This window comes from Abramis brama (genome assembly GCF_963993115.1).
Source record: "Abramis brama genome assembly, chromosome: 18".
Lineage (NCBI taxonomy): Eukaryota > Metazoa > Chordata > Actinopteri > Cypriniformes > Leuciscidae > Abramis > Abramis brama.
This window is the reverse complement of record NC_139980.1, coordinates 28961792-28982368: the sequence shown is the minus strand read 5'-3', so window position 1 is coordinate 28982368 and position 20577 is coordinate 28961792. Positions and strand designations below refer to the sequence as shown.

General features: G+C 36.4%; 1 protein-coding gene across 1 annotated transcript in view; it reads left to right on the top strand.

Annotated features, from left to right (window-relative positions):
- Window positions 1-5807: 5807 nt before the first annotated feature.
- The window catches only part of slc35f1 (solute carrier family 35 member F1), a 93410-nt gene continuing 78640 nt past the window's right edge, over window positions 5808-20577 (top strand). Inside the window, exon 1 of the mRNA XM_084090962.1 lies at window positions 5808-6196. Within this exon, the coding sequence (XP_083947088.1) occupies window positions 6087-6196 (110 nt within the window). The 5' untranslated portion in view covers window positions 5808-6086. The remainder of the gene's footprint in view (window positions 6197-20577) is intronic.

The following is a 20577-nucleotide window of genomic DNA, read 5'->3' as shown; positions in this document are numbered from 1 at the left end:
AAGTAGTTCACACTTAAGTCAGTGAGGACAGGAGGTGTTATGAACATCTGGGCCACTGATTACATCCCGAGACTTATTCATGGCTTCTGTCAGGTGTCATTTACTCCTTTTTTGAGGTAAAAGACTGTGAAAATGGTTATTTTGAGAAGGAAAATGCCGGGACTGCTCTTCATTTTATGGTTCAATATCTATTATTCGAATCTACAGCCAACTACAGACTTACTAAAATCTGCTTTTTATGTTCCCATGTTCTCATAGAAGTTTCATTATGGATTGTTGCTGGGATTGAAAATTACCTCGTTGCATTTTTAAAAGCATGTTCGCTTCAGGAGGACGGAATAACGCTGTAGATTAACATAAACTTGGCTTCGAGGCTTTAGATTTTCAATGCAGTTTGAAATTCAGTCTACTGTACATGTCCCTCATCATCTTTAATGTATTACAAGCTTTTCCATATTTATTTATTGCTATTTTTCATATCACCTAGATTTCTTTTCATATTTTTTTTTTAATATGTGGTGGATTCACAACCAGTCCGTGTGTGTGGTTCACAAACCGCAATTAGCAAGATGGGTTTATTACCTCAAGCCTCGTTTAATCTAGTTTTGTCTTTTGTGTCTCTAAATCTTTCATTTTAATAATTTCATGTGAGTGGCTGAATGTGAAAAATAAATTTTACCAACTTTTAACTAATGATAGCTGCACTGAGGGAATCTTCTGAGAACAAGGAGCCTATGTGAAGATGTTTGTGAGTATCTGAAGAACAAATTGGCGTGACCTACCTGCGAATGTTGAGAACAAAAGAGTGTAGCTGGTATACAAGTCATTCTGATGGTTGTTTTGAATAAATTTGAGGTGTGGCATTGAATTATGCATTGTCTAATTAATAAATTCATATTACACCTTTGTTTTAAATGATAATGGAAACTGAGTAGACAAGATGTTCACTGTTTTGCTTGCAGATGTCATAAATTTGAAGCCCAGCTAGATGTTTGTGTCATGAAATGCACTGTTTCTTTTGTTGTTGTTGTTTTTATCAAATATGTATCAATTTATTTTATGATATATGTAAATCTGAAATTTTAAATGTTATACAATTTGTTTCCTTGGAAATGTATTGTATGTAGAGTTTGTATAAAATTATAAGTTTTATATAGTCATATATTTTGTTTCAGTATCATATTTTGACCTTTTGATATGATGAACATCGGATGGATGGATGGATAGTGCTGAAAGGATAGACATAGTGCTGAAAAAGATAGATAGATAGATAGATAGATAGATAGATCTTATACCTTGCAAATAACATTTGTATGAAACAAATAAAGCAATTACATGTGTTTTGAAATATACCTACCAATTTAACGTCTACTCCAGTCCTAGGAGGACTTTAGTCTTTACGACGCTGCGGGAGGAAAAGGCCAGAAAATTAATTAAACGCTTATAAATTAGTATATAATAAATTAATATTATTTATATCTATTATTATTTATATTTATATCGCTTGCTCAGGTATTCTTAACAAAAACGTATTAACTAAATCGTAGCTTTATATATTGCAAATCAGAATAAAACATATAAAGTGATTTAAAAAGTAAAAAACAATGTAGTTAACCTATAGTCTACTCTTGTGGGCTTTCATCTTCATGATGCCTCTGACGGTCAGTCACAGAGCCGTTGTATGAGGAGGTGTGTGGTTGTTTTTTTGCGGCCAGTACTGTATTTAGATTTACACTTGGCTAATTTTCCCAGAATGCATTTAAAATATACAGTAACATGCTGTAAACATCTTATACAGTAAGAAAATGTTAAGAGTAATAATGATGTGAAAAATGACAAAATCTACAGTAACATACTATATTCCAATTCTACAGTAGGGAATTGTTGAGAATACAGTAATATTATTGTAAAAACAACAGAAACCATTTACAGTGAGATAGATAGATAGATAGATAGATAGATAGATAGATAGATAGATAGATAGATAGATAGATAGATAGATAGATAGATAGATAGATAGATAGATAGATAGATAGTGCTGAAAAGGATGGATGATAGATAAAAGTAATAAATAAATGTAAGTACATTTACAACATGAAAATATAAATACTGCAATAAGTAAATGTTATTCAATGTAAAAAAGAAAATACGGTAATAAATAAATGTAAGCATATTTATTAATTGTAAGAATAAAATAGTGAATAATAAACAAAAACATAAAGCACATAAATACATACATGTAATGAATGATAGATAGGCTAGATGATAGATTAGTTTAAACAATGACTCTACACAGTGTCTAATGAAATGTAAACCATTTGAGGGCTTCGTTGAGGAATACAGTATCCATGGATCTTAAGTCTTGTATCCTTGTGGTCCCATGGTCCCACTTTACTGAAATTGAAGGAGAAAAAAAAACTAAACAAAGCAAATCAACATATACACTGACCATACAAGCCTTTAATTGATGGATTATGATATTTTCTGTGCTATCAGAATGACCTTCATGGTGTGTTATATGGAGCTTTTTGTTAAAAATCCTTTGTTGTTTTTATTGTACGTGTTTCCAATAAAGCAAAAGCCCGTGTGGACCTTCAGTCAGTCAGAGAAACTCATCGACCGAGCTCTATGGTGTTCCTCCCCCCGTGGCTAACAACAGAAATATTGCAGCAGCACGCAACACCTTGAATAGAAACAAATCGATTGATCACCAGAGCACACTGAACTGAAGTGCTTAGAAAGTATAATTTAGACCTGTCAACAAAAATAACGTCTTGTAGTGTATTAGCCAAAGTCTAAATTATCATTAGGTTGTTTTAGGGAACACACAACAGTCAGGATGCATTAGCGGACTCATAAATCCACTCAAGGACCTGCTTTATGAGCTCTGCTGTTTCTTCGTTTTTATTGATTTGAATTTGTGCCTATTTATAGCACAGACATTGTCAGGTCGTTGTCTTGTTATAGGGTGTTTGTCTTCTGCTGCTTGACAAAGCAGTCATGTTCCAGACCAGTCGTGGGCCCTCAGCAAAAGGTAAAGGTAAAAAGGTTATATTCATCCTGCAGGCTGCATGAACGTTTAAATAGATTTGGAACCCAGTCTTTCAATCAAGAAATTGATTTTAAGATATTGGCTGTGTTTGGAACAGCATACTAACATACTACTTTTTCTGCAGTATATACTATGTGCAGCACACATTTCTGTTTGCATTAACAACTTTTAGATGTATGCAGTATGATCTCAAGCTGACATTTCATTTCCATTGTGATGATGAATGAACCAAAGAAATTTACGGCTGGGATTTTTAACATCATAATTTTTTAAAGTCATGACATTCTCTCTCTCTCTCTCTCTCTCTCTCTCTCTCTCTCTCTCTCTCTCTCTCTCTCTCTCTCTCTCTCTCTCACACACACACACACACACACACACAAAAAATCATTAGAAATGCAAAATAAGTATTTCCTTATGCCTAAAATGCTAACATGATGTCACTCCAAAGCAATTGAGGTCATGTGACAAAATAGCATGCTTAAAATGTTTATCTTTATCTAAATAAACACTGCAGTATATACTTTAAAAAAAAGAGTTGGCACCAAGATAGACATGAAGGTGTCCTATATTGTTGACATATGACTTCATCAAGCTGCATGTGTCCAGTTATCATCTTGAAAATAAAATAATGGTATATTTTTAATTTCAATTGTCAAAATGAAAATGGAAGGTCAATTTGTGCACATTGCATTGTGGTCTATGATCAGTTGATAGACAGACAGGTTGATAGATAGATGGATGGATGGATGGATGGATAGATGAATGGTGTAAAAGCTGTGAATGCCCAGTAATTGCACCTTTATAGTCTCTCAGTGAACTCTCTCTGTGGTTCAGGCACACAGAATATATACACTTTGGTTTCTCACACAAGCATAGACCTTATTCACAGCAGCGCCATCTTTGATTTTTTTAATGGAAATGATAGCGAGGCTGTGAGGGACAGACAATGGGCTGTACTGTTATTTAATGTGTTTTTGGATTGTTCTGCTCATGAAACACTGGAATATAAGCAATACTGGAAGCACTGGACAATATAAGCTGTGAAATTGTTAGTAATCTCGGAGCTTTATACAGCTTTTTACAGCGGATGCGATTGGAAACACGGCAAGTGTCTCCATCACAGCCTCACTTTCATACCTGTCATGGCGCTGCTCTGAGTAAGGTCTATTATGAGACTGAGAGTGAATCCTGTCCAGTGTGCTGGTCACTGGTTTCCATGACAACGGAGGGGTGATGGGTGGTCAAAGCCTGTATGAAAACAGTACTTTCTCAACCTAAACCGGCTGATATTGAACAGACTAATCTATCATCAGTGGATGTTGATTTAAAATTCAAAGCATTTTGAGTGTCATAGCAAAGACAGAGCTTCAAAACAGAGCTCCAGTTCTATAACCATTAAACACAAAGATGTGTTGCAAGTAAAGGCAATCCATGTATTGATTTTGAACAGAAGCATCCATAACTGTTGGCGTTTTGGCAACACTAACAAGCCTCTCAGCTTAGATGTGTATCCCCCTCAGGACTGGCTAACTGACCGCAGGCTTCTGTTTTGACATGTTGGTGAACAGGGAATTAACTTTCAGTGTTTCCTCATGGCAAGATTACATTCTCTGAAGAGAGAGCTACAGAATGAATTTAGTTGCCTTTTCCCCTTTGTTCCATTACTTTATAGGATTTTTTTTTAAAGAATCAATAACAGTGGATACTTAATTGTTTCTTTCCCTATCTAAAAAAATACAGAAATAAATGAGAAAAAAAATAAGTTTCAATTGAATTTTAAAATGTAGTTTTATACATATTTTACAAATATTAAATTTACCTTTAATCTCTCTCTCTCTCTCTCTCTCTCTCTCTCTCTCACACACACACACATTTTATGGGGACTTTCCATAGACATAATGATTTTTCTACTGTACAAACTGTGTATTCTATCCCCTATAAACCTACCCATCACAGAAAACTTTCTGCATTTTTACATTGTCAAAAAAACATCACTATATGATATATAAGCTGTTTTCCAGACCAAAAAATGTCCCCACTAGGAAAAGGATTTCGGATATTGCCGTCTATGTGGGGACATTTTGTCCCCATAATGTATGGTTTACCTGGACACACACACACACACACACACACACACACACACAGTGCAAACCTTATAAAACATTTTGAATCGTCATCTTGAATGCACACGACTGCAGAAACTGCCAGAGTGGATCAGCTTTTCTCTCCGGATCATCTATCTATCATTACGTGTATATATGTGCTTTATGTTTTTATTTATTATTCAGTATTTTATTCTTATAATTAATAAATATGCTTACATTTATTTATTACCACATTTTATTTTTTTTACATTGAATAAATATTTGTATATCTACTTATTACAGTATTTATATTTTCATGTTATAAATGTACTTACATTTATTTATTACTTCCATTTATACAGTCTTTTTTTCCTTATATTTACTAAATATCCCTGCATGTATTTATTATAGTACATATTTTTTAGTTATTAAATCTACTTGTTATATTTATTTATTACAGCATTTATTAAATCTGCTTATATTTATTTATTACAGCATTTTATTAATGATTTATTAATGATTAAATGATGATAGTCATAAAAAAAAAAAAAAAAAATATATATATATAATAATAATCATTCCCATTGGTTGAAGCGTTCCATTAGAAGCAGCGGCCTCTAGCGGCCAAACTGTCTATTTCACTCAAAAACGCACCGCCTCCCAATGATCACGGCAGTCCTGCTCTGGCGTTCAGAAGATGCGCACCGAACCACCGGGAAACATCTGCTCAGAAATCAAACAGAGAAACAGGTGCTTCATCTTGCATGAATCTGTAACATCCAGCGACCTATAGGAACCTCCAGCATCCCTCCTCCTCCTCCACTTACTGGAGATACATACACCTGTTTATTCTCACCTGCAATATGGAGAGCTGGAGCTGGTCGGAATAACCAGAGCCTCAGGAATGATCACTGCTTACTGATTGAGCGCTTTAGTTTTCAGCTTTAGAGATGATGCCCGAGCACCAGAACCATGTTGTCACCACTATCGAGACCATTCCATCAGAGACCGTCACCGCATCACCATCGGTGTTTCAGAGGATGAAGAAAGTGTTGGACAGGTAAGAGAAACTACTGGATCAGGATATGTTTGGGTTTGCCCTTACATGCCAGCAGAATCAATTGAACTTTGCCATGCTAAGCACATTTATTGAGATGTTTATTTTGCATTTGCACCTGGTTTGCTCATCAACATCAGAGTAAACCGAACCCATATGTTCTAGTGGCCACATTAGAGTTTATAATAGAGCATCCATATGTAATATTGTTTGTGATAGCTGATACAAATAATAAACCTGTTTTATATCTTTAGTCTGTCTTCATAGATAGGTGAAGCAAGTCCTGTTTTTACGTTCATGAGCAGGGCAGGTTTCTTTTGTCATGATCTTTACTGTTCAGTTGGACAGTGATTTATGAAATATTCATGTTCTAATGGCAAATACTGTAATTGCTTATTGATTGCTACAAAACGTATTTCCAATGTTGTTCCTCTGTCTGCATGCTTGCAGTGAGCAATACAGATTGTCTTTTTGTAAAAGTCAGGATTCACTTCATCACGGTGACGGAAAGGTCTCGAGGAGAAATGCACACTTTGCCTCTTTTGTCTTGTGATGTGTGCGTCCATCAATCACAAGTGCTCGCAGACACCAGAGGAATTCTCTCTACAACGCTTGCTCAATTGTGGCCACAGAAAACCTGTTGTGTAATTAAACAGAACAAAAGAACAATTTGGCCAAATAAAACTGATCTGAGCAACTATCTATGTTGAAATTCAGGTTTAGTTTAGGTGGGAGCCAATGTCAGAAATTAACTTTCCTCTTCCAATTGATTGCTTTTGATAGTGTTTTATTATTTTCCATCAAAACCCATCATGCTAGCACAAAATTTGCATTTAAGACTGTGTGAATATGAATATTTATTACAGGCCACTATGGTGTTTTCAGTGTCACTGAATCCAATACTTATTGATTCTAGAATATAATCATATATATATATACATTTTTTTAAAAGTCACTGTTTGGATTTAAATAGGCAAATGCTTACGAGTCTATGATTGGCTCATTATTGCTGTGATTATTGTGTTTCTAGCATGATATGTTTGGCAACAGTTCTTCTAACCCTAATTGATGGAGTTTGCAGCTTTTCATTTCTTAAACAACCATGCAGGAAGACACATTATGCTCTTATTCCAGGATGAAATTGAAAGTCTTTGGGATGTTTTTTAGTAGACTTTACAGAGTGCTAGACTCTTACATTGTCAATACAAGATCTTGACCAAAAATGTATGCACCTCTTGATGGAGATAAATGATGTGATGTTATTTCCATCAAGAGGTGCATACATTTTCAATGAATTTAAGGTCTGAACTCAGAGGTGCCAATTCATGTGTGAAAATGATTCTTCATGCTCCCTCCCAACCATTTCACAATTTGAGCCTGAGGAATCTTGACACTGTCATACTGGAATATGAGCATAATGTGGGTTGTTTAAGAAATGAAAAGCTACACATATAACATTACAAGAAACATAATAATCACAGCAATAATGATCCAATCATAGACTCTAGGTATTTGCCTATTTAAGTGCAAACAGTGACGATATATATATATACGTTTCCCCCACTGAAATATTGAGGCACTTTTGGTGGCATTTCTGCCTCAAGCCCTGGTTAATTTCCGATCGTAATTTGGATGTTCCACTTTCAAATGTGTCAAAGTGTTCCTCTGACTTGTTCGAGTTGTTGTGTTTGGTAATTTGCGTGTCTGTGTGTGTGTGAGGGTATCCGGACTGGAGGGTTCATTGGCTCCAGTTGTGTGTGTGGTTATGCAGAGAGGATGACAGCTGGTAGTCCTAGGTCAGATGAGTCAGGCGGCCCACTCTTTCTCTCTCTTTGCCATCTGCTGGTCCTTTTTATCCCCACCACTTGCCTTTATTTCCCAGAACAATATCCCAGGAGGTGGAATCTGTGCAGGGGCAGATCAGGTTGCACACTGGGTGCTTCTGTGCCCATTGTGAACCTGCCAAAAGTAGAATCTGCTCTTAGGGTGAAAGTGAGGCTGTTCTGACTGAGGAATCTTTTAACCAGTAGGATGCATCATTCCACTGTATAGAAATGAACATATTTAGTGCCACATCACTACTGTTATTGCTCATACCCCTAAACGTATGCACTAAAATGTACTGTGAAACTGATCCGATACAATTTGTGATACAGATTAGAGTGTTTCTTCAAATAAAATGGCTTGTTTAGATAAATAAGAGCTATCTATCTATCTATCTATCTATCTATCTATCTATCTATCTATCTATCTATCTATCTATCTATCTATCTATAGGTATGTCTGTCAGTATAGATATAGACCATTATATAGAGGCTAAGAGGCTCTTTTTGCCAGTATGAAACCACACAGCACTCCGAACACCCTAGCAACCACCTAGCAACGCCTTATTAACCACCTTGAACACGTTAGCAACAACCTAGTAATGCCCTATTAACCAGCAGTGTGATATGAAGCTTAACTGGCCCATTAATGGAGGAAAGATTCAGATTGCATTAATAACCCTCAAGGTTGTTTTACCCTGGTTGATTGTCTTCTATTTAGATTCAATAATCACATAAAGGAACAGTTCACTCAAAAATGTGAATCCTTTATGCTTTTTGGAGGTCTAGAGCGCCTAGTAACTGTTGCATGGTGAGAGCAGCATAATGTTTCTTACATTTTTATAATTCCATGGCAAAAAATAACACCCTTTATTTTGTGTGAACTTGTATCAAGGGTAAAACCTGCCATGTTACTGCTTTTCACAGTGTGCAACGGGGTTGCAGAAACAATGTGTCATAATAAGATATAAAATATGCAACATCTGTTAATTCCCCATGGCATGTTAGGAGCAGCATTAAAAAGGAGTTTGTCCTCCATTACCTTCGGTAGAGCTGTTTTCCGTCCTCACCTCAAAATGTGTGTGCGTAATGTTCAGCTGAAAAACAGATCCTTTGTTTCAGTGATTAATATTGTGCCAGTCCACAGTGATCTCAATCAAAATGTGTGTTTTTTTTTTTTAGTTCTTTTCTCTGACACATGGACAGTGAGGACAGCTAAGCTAAATCTAATTACATTTAGTCTGTAGAAAAACCCATTTGGTTCACATGGCAAGCAAAGTAAGATTCGCTTAAGATTTCTTTCTTGCATTACAGTTTGCAAATGGATGGACGTTGTTTAAGGGGGGAATTGATAATGTTTTACAATGGATTATATTTCTCTGAAATTGATCTACCCAGCAGTCCCAGCGAGTTCTGTGACATCTGGAGGGGTTGGGCATCTTGGTAAAATGTTAAGTCAAATGCAGCAGCCGTGCTACATTTTTAACGCTATTCTTAACTTCAGTAATACTAAAATAATAGCTTGTATTAATTTGTTTTCAGTGTTAATTATCCCATAATTTACTCTCCCCTCAAGCCATCCTAGGTGTATATGACTTTCGTATTTCAGCCAAAAACCACTGAAAGGGTGACCTCTGACCCAACGAATGACGTAGCTTCTCTTATATCGAAATCCTCCGACATTTTTCTTTAAAAATTCTTGTTTTAGGGTGTGTTCATACTTGTCATGTTTGGTTCGATTAAAACGAACCCTGGTGCGATTGCTCTGATTCATTAGAATAAGTGTGAATGCTCCCAGTTGAACACTTGTGTGCACCAAACAAGCTGACCAAGACCGCTGAAAAAACGAACTCTGGTGCGGTTCGATGAAATATGAATGCAACACGGGCCAAATACATGTAAACAAACCAAAAACGAGACAAGTCAAGACTTTTGAAAATCGTGTACTAGTGTGTGCTCAGCATTAGTTCTCCTAAAACGAAGATCACACATACAGCAATGCTTTCTGCTAGTCTACAGCGTCCACATGGTAGGTTACTTGAAAAATAAATAATCAGAATCCTTGGTGCAGAATGTTTTTTTGAATTAAACAGCCTCTTTGAACCCCACAGATTCTGCTAGTCATACTAGTTTTTCACGTTGTCAGAGTAAGACGCAACGTAATCCTCGAAGAAAGTGTCTCCTTTTCTTAGCAACCGGGGAGATAATGCATGGAATGTGCATGGCTCATTGAAGAGGGGGAGGGATGATGTTATTGTTCTGGTGCAGCCAAGCTATTCACATGGCTTCGTGGACTTCCTGGGTCTAACAGCGCAACTTTGTTCCCATTTCCTGTGGCACCATTACTGCTCGCCGAACAGCTGAAATCATGAGAAATGTTAAATGAAATGTGCCATTCATCCCTCCGAGGCGAAGATTTAGATGCTGAATCCTTTTGAATCCAAGTTTTCAATTTGGATCTTCATAAGAAATTATTCTAAATTACAATTTAGAATAAATGAATCAGATAAGATCAAATCAGATAAGCTCCAAAATTGAATCACAAACAAGACGTTCTATTTGCGAGCTTTGGAACACAACCATTTCTTATTTAGAAATATCGAAATGTTGCTTAAGGCTTAGAACTCACTGATCCAGTATTTCTCCGACGTGAAGTACCCTCTCAGAATAACAGAGGAGCAGATCTGATGATTTCTGCTCCCAGAATGGCTATTCCGGGGCCTTGTGGCACGATGTAATTGGCTGTTTAATCATGTGGTGGTAATCAGGTCAGAGGAACTCACATGGCTTGACTTGGCAGGAGCTGTTAAAATTGAGTTAACATTCAGTCTTCGTTCCGAAATTCTCCTGATAATGAGCCTCATAGTTTTGTACGCAGCTTAATGCCCGTTTATTGCTTTGTGGAACAGTTATGAGCAATTTAATCCAGGCATCTTAATCGGCTTTATTTTGGCTTAGCTGGACCCTCTTTCAACTCCTTCCTCCATGCACTTTAATGTCTTTATTTCACTTTTTGGCAAGGAGGATGAAGTGTTAAAATGTATTTAGTATGATTCTGTACTGATAATAATTATGTTTTCATATATGTGATCATTTACTCACTATCATTTCTGTCAGGACCACTATCGTCAAATACGATTGACAATTAGCATACAGTTAGGATTGGCGGTATGGTTCTGTTCTGGGCAAGAACTCCCTGCGCATCCATGCAGAGCTAAGAGCAATAACCCCCCTTAGGGGAAACAGAACAGAACCAACATGAATGTATTGCAGATATCATTAATTCAAGATTTTAGTTCAAGATTTAAATTCAAGATTTTAGAAGTACAACATAATTCAAGAATTGATTCTGATTCAAGGGGAATCAGAATGCCATACTGACTGACGAGAGGAGGAGCTGGGGATGGAGGAGGGTAATTCGCTCCTGAGAAACGCGATAGCTGCTGATAATACTGAAGGAGCTTATATATGTATACAGTGATAGGCGTTGTATTCCTATAGGTAGACGTGGATCAGCTGAGAGTCAGCTGACGCGAGCTTAACTAACCTGACCTGCCAGAACTGACGCTACGCTTAATGTTGTTGCAAATCTTTATTATTTTCCTTCTCGAACACAAATGGAGAAATTTTGAATGATGTAGTTATTCTTTTCTATGCTATTATAATGAGGATTGAGGATGTTGAAGCTACAAAAAGGACACAAAAGCACTATAGAATCATAAAAGTATGTGCTGTATTTGTGAATTTGTGAAGATTTGTGAAGCCAAATGTTAGGTTTGTGTGAACATATCTAATATTTTTTATGGATATTTCACAGCATAAATCAAAATGTACAGTGAACACCAATGCATGATCTACAGTACATCACTATTCACTGTTTTTAATATATTGTAATACAATTAGAGTTTTTGATATATTTAAACATTTTAATATGTAATTCTATTTCTGTTATGGCGAAGTATTTTGAAAGCTGAATTAATCCAGTCTTCAGTGTGTAATATATACACTCACCTAAAGGATTATTAGGAACACCATACTAATACTGTGTTTGACCCCCTTTCGCCTTCAGAACTGCCTTAATTCTACGTGGCATTGATTCAACAAGGTGCTGAAAGCATTCTTTAGAAATGTTGGCCCATATTGATAGGATAGCATCTTGCAGTTGATGGAGATTTGTGGGATGCACATCCAGGGCACGAAGCTCCCGTTCCACCACATCCCAAAGATGCTCTATTGGGTTGAGATCTGGTTACTGTGGGGGCCATTTTAGTACAGTGAACTCATTGTCATGTTCAAGAAACCAATTTGAAATGATTCAAGCTTTGTGACATGGTGCATTATCCTGCTGGAAGTAGCCATCAGAGGATGGGTACATGGTGGTCATAAAGGGATGGACATGGTCAGAAACAATGCTCAGGTAGGCCGTGGCATTTAAACGATGCCCAATTGGCACTAAGGGGCCTAAAGTGTGCCAAGAAAACATCCCCCACACCATTACACCACCACCACCAGCCTGCACAGTGGTAACAAGGCATGATGGATCCATGTTCTCATTCTGTTTACGCCAAATTCTGACTTTACCATCTGAATGTCTCAACAGAAATCGAGACTCATCAGACCAGGCAACATTTTTCCAGTCTTCAACTGTCCAATTTTGGTGAGCTTGTGCAAATTGTAGCCTCTTTTTCCTATTTGTAGTGGAGATGAGTGGTACCCGGTGGGGTCTTCTGCTGTTGTAGCCCATCCGCCTCAAGGTTGTGCGTGTTGTGGCTTCACAAATGCTTTGCTGCATACCTCGGTTGTAACGAGTGGTTATTTCAGTCAAAGTTGCTCTTCTATCAGCTTGAATCAGTCGGCCCATTCTCCTCTGACTTCTAGCATCAACAAGGCATTTTCGCCCACAGGACTGCCGCATACTGGATGTTTTTCCCTTTTCACACCATTCTTTGTAAACCCTAGAAATGGTTGTGCGTGAAAATCCCAGTAACTGAGCAGACTGTGAAATACTCAGACCGGCCCGTCTGGCACCAACAACCATGCCACGCTCAAAATTGCTTAAATCACCTTTCTTTCCCATTCTGACATTCAGTTTGGAGTTCAGGAGATTGTCTTGACCAGGACCACACCCCTAAATGCATTGAAGCAACTGCCATGTGATTGGTTGATTAGATAATTGCATTAATGAGAAATTGAACAGGTGTTCCTAATAATCCTTTAGGTGAGTGTATAAACATTACCATTAAAAAACTTGGGGTCTGTAAAATTAAATAACATTTTAAAAAATCTAATAAAGAAATGTGCAAAAAAGTAAACGTTTCTTAAAATGTTTATTTAAAAGTCTTTCAATGTCTTTAATTACATTCCCTTAAGTAATTTTATCAAGTAATACATGTTCCTGGATCAATATATTTTGTTGACCCTGGAACAATATTCCTGTCTGAAAATTTTGTCCTAACCCTATCCATAAACTTTCTCTAAAATCAGAGGGAAATGAGAGCTGAATAAAACTGATGTAGAAACACCTAACCCTGGTTGTAAGCCTAAACTTGACAACTGTAAAAACTGTAAACTTGCCCCTCAAATCTGATTGGTTGATTGGAATGTTGTTCCACGATCAACAAAGATGTTGATCAAGGAACATGTTTTACTTGGTGAAATCAAGTTCACCAGAACAGCATAGATATTTATGGGTTTGTGGGTGGTCTAAGAATAAAGAAATATCACACATCAGCTCAGGAGAGTGGAAAATGTCAGAAAATTTTGCCATTTCCAAACTCAGCAGTTGGTTTCTCCAATAAATCTTTTGGAGCGCTGAAGTTATGTGTTAGTGTGTGTCAGTGATGAGTGTTAGATGCTTTGCCCAGACATGTGGATCATTCTTGGATCTATTCTGATTGTGTGTAGAGGTGACGGGGAAGCTGGCTTTTGACAATATGGCCAAACTGAAGATAACAGAAAAAAAAATGATTTTTTTTTATTTTCCCTCAATTAATTGCCCCTCACAGCATTGCAGCAAAGTCAAATATCATCATTCACTTGACGTCTGATTCCCTCCAGTGAAACATGATTAATCGAGGTGAATTCAGGAGTGACGCCCTGTGTGTCAGTCTGCCGGTGAATGAAGGACGGCCAGGATTCAATTTGTCTCCGCATGGGCCACTGGAAAGCAGGTGCTTTGATAGGGAGGATGGATAATCTTAGTGTGCTTCATCTTGAAAATTCTACTCATATTCCCAGCTCAAAAACAATGGCACCCTCAGGCCTCAAAGGGGATATGTACACTTTTCATAGAACCTGAGTTTATAATATTTCTTGCTCCTATAAAAAAAGATTTAGTTTTACATTTCCATTTTTCACCCTCTTTCTGACTGTTTTTGCCACTGTACACTATAGTTTAAAAGTTTAGGGTCATAATTTTTTTAATAAATAAATGAATACTTTTATAACGATGCACGATATATCGGCCACCATATCGGTATTGGCCAATATATGTTCATTTTTTTATGTTATCGTTATCAGACTGATAAGATAATTTGGCCGATAAATGATGGATTATTACCTTCAGCTGAGACACTTCAGATGTGCACTGTTCGCCATGATGGTTTTGGATTGCTTGAAATATGATTGAAATCACTTCAAAAAGGAAAATATGGTTAAGTGCAGTGCAAGTCTATCATATAAGCTACATACAATTATAATGAGAACATTATAATTGTGTGATTGGGTTATGGATTTTAATAGTGAGACTTTTTAAAAAAAATCAGGCTCTTAAAAATTATATAAAAATTTGGATTTAGATCCAATTACTTAGGCCAATATATCGGTTATCGGCTTTCAAATACAAAGAATTATCGGTTATCAGTATCAGAAAAAAAATTCATATCGATATATCCCTACTTTTATTCACCAAGGATGCATTAAAATGATCAGTAGTGACTGAATTATAACATTACACAAATTTCTATTTCAAATAAATGTTGTTCTTTTGAACTTTCTATGCATGAATGATTTCTGAAAAATAATGCATCATGTTTTCCACAAAAATATAAAGCAGCACAACTGTTTTCAACATTGATAATGATAAAATGTTTCTTGAGCATCAAATCCGCATATTAGAAATGAGACTGAAAATTCAGCTTTGCGTCACAGGAATACATTTTCATAATATATTCTTGCTGAATTTTTGATCAAATAAATGCAGCCTTGAACATAAGAGACTTCTTTCAAAAACAATAAAAAACCAAACAAATCTAACCCAACCCAATTTTTTAAATTGTATTGTACTGTACCTTTAATAGTTCTATGTTATGGCCTTTGTTGTGAGTGACAGACCTCTTTGCCAGTTAAATGAATGAAGCTCTTTTAGTTCTCTGTGGCATATCTACAAAAAACGGTGAATTTTTCACATAGATATTTTCATAAGGGGTCAGTGACAGAGCTGCCGCATCTGTACGCATCCTGTCAGTTTTAAAAGCTGGTCATAATCTACACTGACAGCCACTTTTCATCACTGTGACTTGAGTGGTACAAAAAGCTTGAATGTTTGTCATGCAACACTTCCTTCTACTAGAAACCACTTGAACTGTCCTGTCTGGTGACTTGAGTTATTTCAGTGCACTGGAGCTGCATTTTTATGGTGGAGTCTGATACTTAGAGGGAAAATTCCATGAATTTAAAATTGTGCACCTAAAATTTTACTTTGAAAAAGATCAAGGGATATTTGATTCCTCATTATATGTCCGCTTTAATGCAAATAAAACTTCAGTGTACTATAGCTTAAAGTTCAATAAACTTAATAAACAATAACTTTACTCACTCTGGTGTTGTTGTAAGTTGCATACACTGTCACATAGCTGTGCACAGGTCAGGATTTTCATTAAATAATACATCAAATTTCATATTGTATACCCACAGAAGAACACTTAGAATAGATGGCACGTGTGTCACAATTTGGTCTCGTCTTAGTCACGTTTCATGTCTTTTGTCATGTTTTAATGTCTGTCATGTGATCCCCTGGCCTGTTCAAAGTCATGTGATCCTGCCATGTGTTCCCTTGTCTGATGTGTCATGTTGTCATTGGTTCATTGTTTCATTGTTTCATTGTTCACAGGTGTCCCTTGTCAGGTCATTAGTCTTATGTATTTAAGCCCTCATGTTTGCCATGTGTTTTGTAAAGTATTGTGTCCATGTCCATGTCCATGTCCATGTCCATGTCCATGTCCATGTCTTTTTTATGTCTAATCTTGTTTTGTTTAAGTAAATACTGCCCCTTGGGTTCTCTACTACTTGCCCCCAGTGGATCCGTAACAATGTGTCACGTGGGATCTTACTGTGATGCTTTCGCTCCTTTTTTAAAAAGCTATTCATGATCGTGAACGGTAATTTTTTTTAAATCTTCTTTTGTGGTCCATAAAAGTAAGAAGGGCATACAGAGTTAGACCAACACCAGGGTGATTAAATGATGACTTAATTTTCATTTTAGGTTGAACTATTCCCTTTATCTTTCAGAACTGACAACTCCCCAAGACCACTTATTGAAATGGCATTAGCACATAATTGCCCACATGTCAGTGATAACTGTCTGGTCTGATTTTAGCAGTTTGTGTAGCACATTTTTAGCACAGATTGTTTTGTGAACCTGTCACAATGTACAGCAGGTTTCGCTAAGAGGTGGGAAAAGAGTGTTTGCATAGACCTCTTAATGGTACATACACCTGTTATGGTTTTTGGAACAACAAAATGGCACATTATAAACTGACTTAAGTGGAAAAATTAGGGAGTGCCTATTATATATTTTTACATTTACTGTTCGAGTATGAGTGCCTTGATTATAGCCTTGAGTTTTCCTCTGGGAAGGTACATGTGGCAATATTCCTCATTTAAATAACGAGGCACGCAAAAAAACAGTGAGGCCTGGTTGAGTTGCATTAGTAGTGTGTTGAAACTCGCAGTTATGGTAAGCGGCATGACATTTCCGAAACACACTCGAAGTAGTGACCAATCACAACACACTGGTCCAACCGACCAATCAGAGCACATTGCACTCTGTGTCCAGAAAATATTTGTTATTTTTATTTATTTTTATCATAAAGTAATTATATAGTAATTTCAAGATTGAATAGCAGAGCCTCAGAAACTACACCTCTTAAAGATTAAAGAGAGAAGGAAAGACTCAGTGATTTATCATGTCTTAGGGGTTAATGAAAGGGCTGGACCATCCCTGCTTGTCTTGACACAAGGATTTCATGTTCATTTCCTGCTGCTTAAATGGAACGCAGTCTCCATTTCCTGTCCCCTAGTGTCCAATAAACAGACATTATGACTAAGACATTTCAGTGCCATTAGTCAATATCCGTCACGGATAAAATCTAAGTGTCAGATGGCACACTGTCAATGCAATAAGGCATCTGTAAAATCAAATTCTGAGTGGTTTACTGATACTCGAATGTGTTAATGCCGGGCTATGAGGATGTTTCTTCAAATACAGGTACTTTTAAGTCCCAGGGTTGATATTTATTTTAGAATATTATTTTTTTTTACACTTGTTCCAGACACAGACTTTCAATCTTAATATATGAAAATAAATCATATACAACATTTTGTAATTGAATTTTTTTTTTTTTATAAATATAAATTGTGATAAACTAAACAAAATTTAAATATCTATTTTTATGATTTGTTTATTGTGTGGGAATGATTTATATAAAGGTTAATATCACTTGTGAACTGAATATATTGTGCGTAATTTCCAATCAGACAGTAATGTTGTCATATTATGCTTTAAATTATTACTTTAAAAAGTATTAAACTATGATTAAATTGTGTGTTTTAGCATACATATAATGCTAGCTATGAGCAAGGCAAAATTGTTGGCCATTTTATTAAAAACATTATTTAAAATATAATTTCCACCGCAATATGAACATGATATGAATATGATACATTTGAGATATGGTGGAAATTATGTATGTATGTCCACAGTTAATCTGAGCTTTTTTAATGTATGAGAAGATTTCCTTTCTAAAAGGCCAAAAGTGGCCACAGTTGAAGAAACACCCATGCACATACTGATATTGGATGAGAATAAAGATTTTTATGCCAGAAACATTTGAGCATTTCTGTCAGCTTTAAAAACACCCCGTCAAGTCCAGTCTGCCAGGAAATTCTGAGATCAGAGTCAAAGGTCATTACAGAGAGGATGTGTCGCTGAAGATGGCAGGAGTCCAATTTTCCGGCCCTGTTCGCCCATTTAGCGGTGTCTTCATGACTGCCAAGGAGTGATGTAAGGCGAGGAGCATCCGCACATAATCAAGGCATTGATCGCACTGGGGCTGTTTGAACATTTTCTCCACACCTCCAGTGGTCGTGCAGACTAGACGATCACACTGGAAGAACAGAAAATGCTTTTCCGCTCCATCTTTTCAATGTCAAATTGAAGCCAATGGAGTGTTATTCTGACAAATGACTGTATTTTTTGATAAAATCCTTAGGTCTATTTAATGTCCTTGATTTTTCCGTATATTTTTAAAAAATATACTATATGCAGCACTGTATATAATAAAGCATTAAGTGCTAAGAGCTGACGATTTTTGCATGCTAGTGTATTAATCTTACTATTTACACATGATATATGCATATTGTGCATAGAATGTACATTTTCTGTATGCATAGAGTGTCGGATGGCAAATCGTGCAGTATAGCCAAGAACACTGCACATAATAATATATCCCACAATGCAATGTGCTTAAACTCCCATTCCCAGTGCAACAAATGAACCAGAAAATTAAAACGCCAACAGCTTTATTTTGACTCATTTGACTGCCAAAAAAAAGAAGAAATTTTAAATTGATTTAATAATACTCTTTATTTGGGAAGTAATTTGGCATGTTGTCAATACATAGCGTAATATTATATTTAAATAAATATATTATTTCATATATTTAAATTTTATTATAAATAGGTGACACTAAAATAAGGTCTCATTTGTTAACATTAGTTGTATTAAAGGGATACTCCACAGAGTTAAACAGTTGAGTTTTACCTTTTTCGAATCCATTCAGCTGATCTCCGGGTCTGGCGGTACCACTTTTAGCATAGCTTAGCATAGATCATTGAATCGGACAGGACCATTAGCATCTCTCTCAAAAAAATGACCAAAGAGTTTCGATATTTTTCCTATTTACATCGTGTACTAAGACCGACGGAAAATGAAAAGTTGCGATTTTCTAGGCTGATATGGCTAGGAACTATACTCTCATTCCTGCGTAATAATCAAGAAACTTTGCTGCTGTACCATGGGTGCAGCAGGCATAATGATATGACACAGCGCCTGAAAATAGGTCTAATAGGTTAGACAAACTTAGTCCCGGTCACGTTGTAAGTTACCGAGCTGGGGACTATTTTCAGGCGCTGTGTCATATCATTATGCCTGCTGGAGCCATGGTACGGCAGCAAAGTTTCTTGATTATTACGCAGGAATGAGAGTATAGTTCCTAGCCATATCAGCCTAGAAAATCACAACTTTACATTTTCCGTCGGTCTTAGTACACGATGTAACTACAGAAGAGTCAAGTTTTAAATAGGAAAAATATCGAAACTCTTTGGTCATTTTTTTGAGAGAGATGCTAATGGTCCTGTCCGATTCAATGATCTATGCTAAAAGTGGTACCGCAGGACCCGGAGTTCGGCTGAATGGATTCGAAAACGGTAAAACTCAACTGTTTAACTCTGGGGGAGTTGTAAAATGAGCCTATTTCCAAAAAAAGTGGAGTATCCTTTTAACTAACATGAACTAACAATGAGCAATAAATTTTTTACAGTATTTATTAATTTTGTTAATGTTAGTTAATAAAAATAAAGTTGTACATTTTTGTTCATGTTAGTTTACTGTGCAATAACAATTCAACTTTTGATTTTCACAATGTATTAGTGAATGTTAACTACAGTAATTAACCTTATTGTAAAGTGTTACCTATAAGTAATATGTTTAAAATATATTTAAAACTATGTTATTTAATATATTTATATTATAAATATTTTTTATTTCATATATTTGAAGTCTATTTTAAAAATCTATTTATATAATAGTGTATATCAAACATCAATCATTTTCTGACTGTTAATTGCTACTGTGTCATGTCGCCTTTTGCTTTCAGTGTTTTTGCTTGTCAAATTGCTTGTTACTGGAAACCAGTACCGGTGTTAGTCTCAACAAGTGGCTTGTTTCTAGGGTTAATAGTTCTCACATGCTTACATCACTTATATCATGTCATGCACTGAAAGACCTGAGGAACTTTTCTATGCATACTGCTCTTTGTCATTTTTTGATTCTGTATCAGCCCTGAGAGTTTTCCCAAGATGCACTTAGCATGCGCAGACACCTTTTAGCATGCACGATGAGCGCTCCAGACTCTGCTAGCCGCGTCCCAGCAGAGCAGCAAAGCTAAGCTAAGCAGAGCAGGGCCGTGAACGTGGCTTCACTGATGAACGGGGATCTCTGGGCAGAAGCAGGGGGTCGGATCATTGACTTGTGGGAACTCATTAGCCCACCTGGCAAACCTT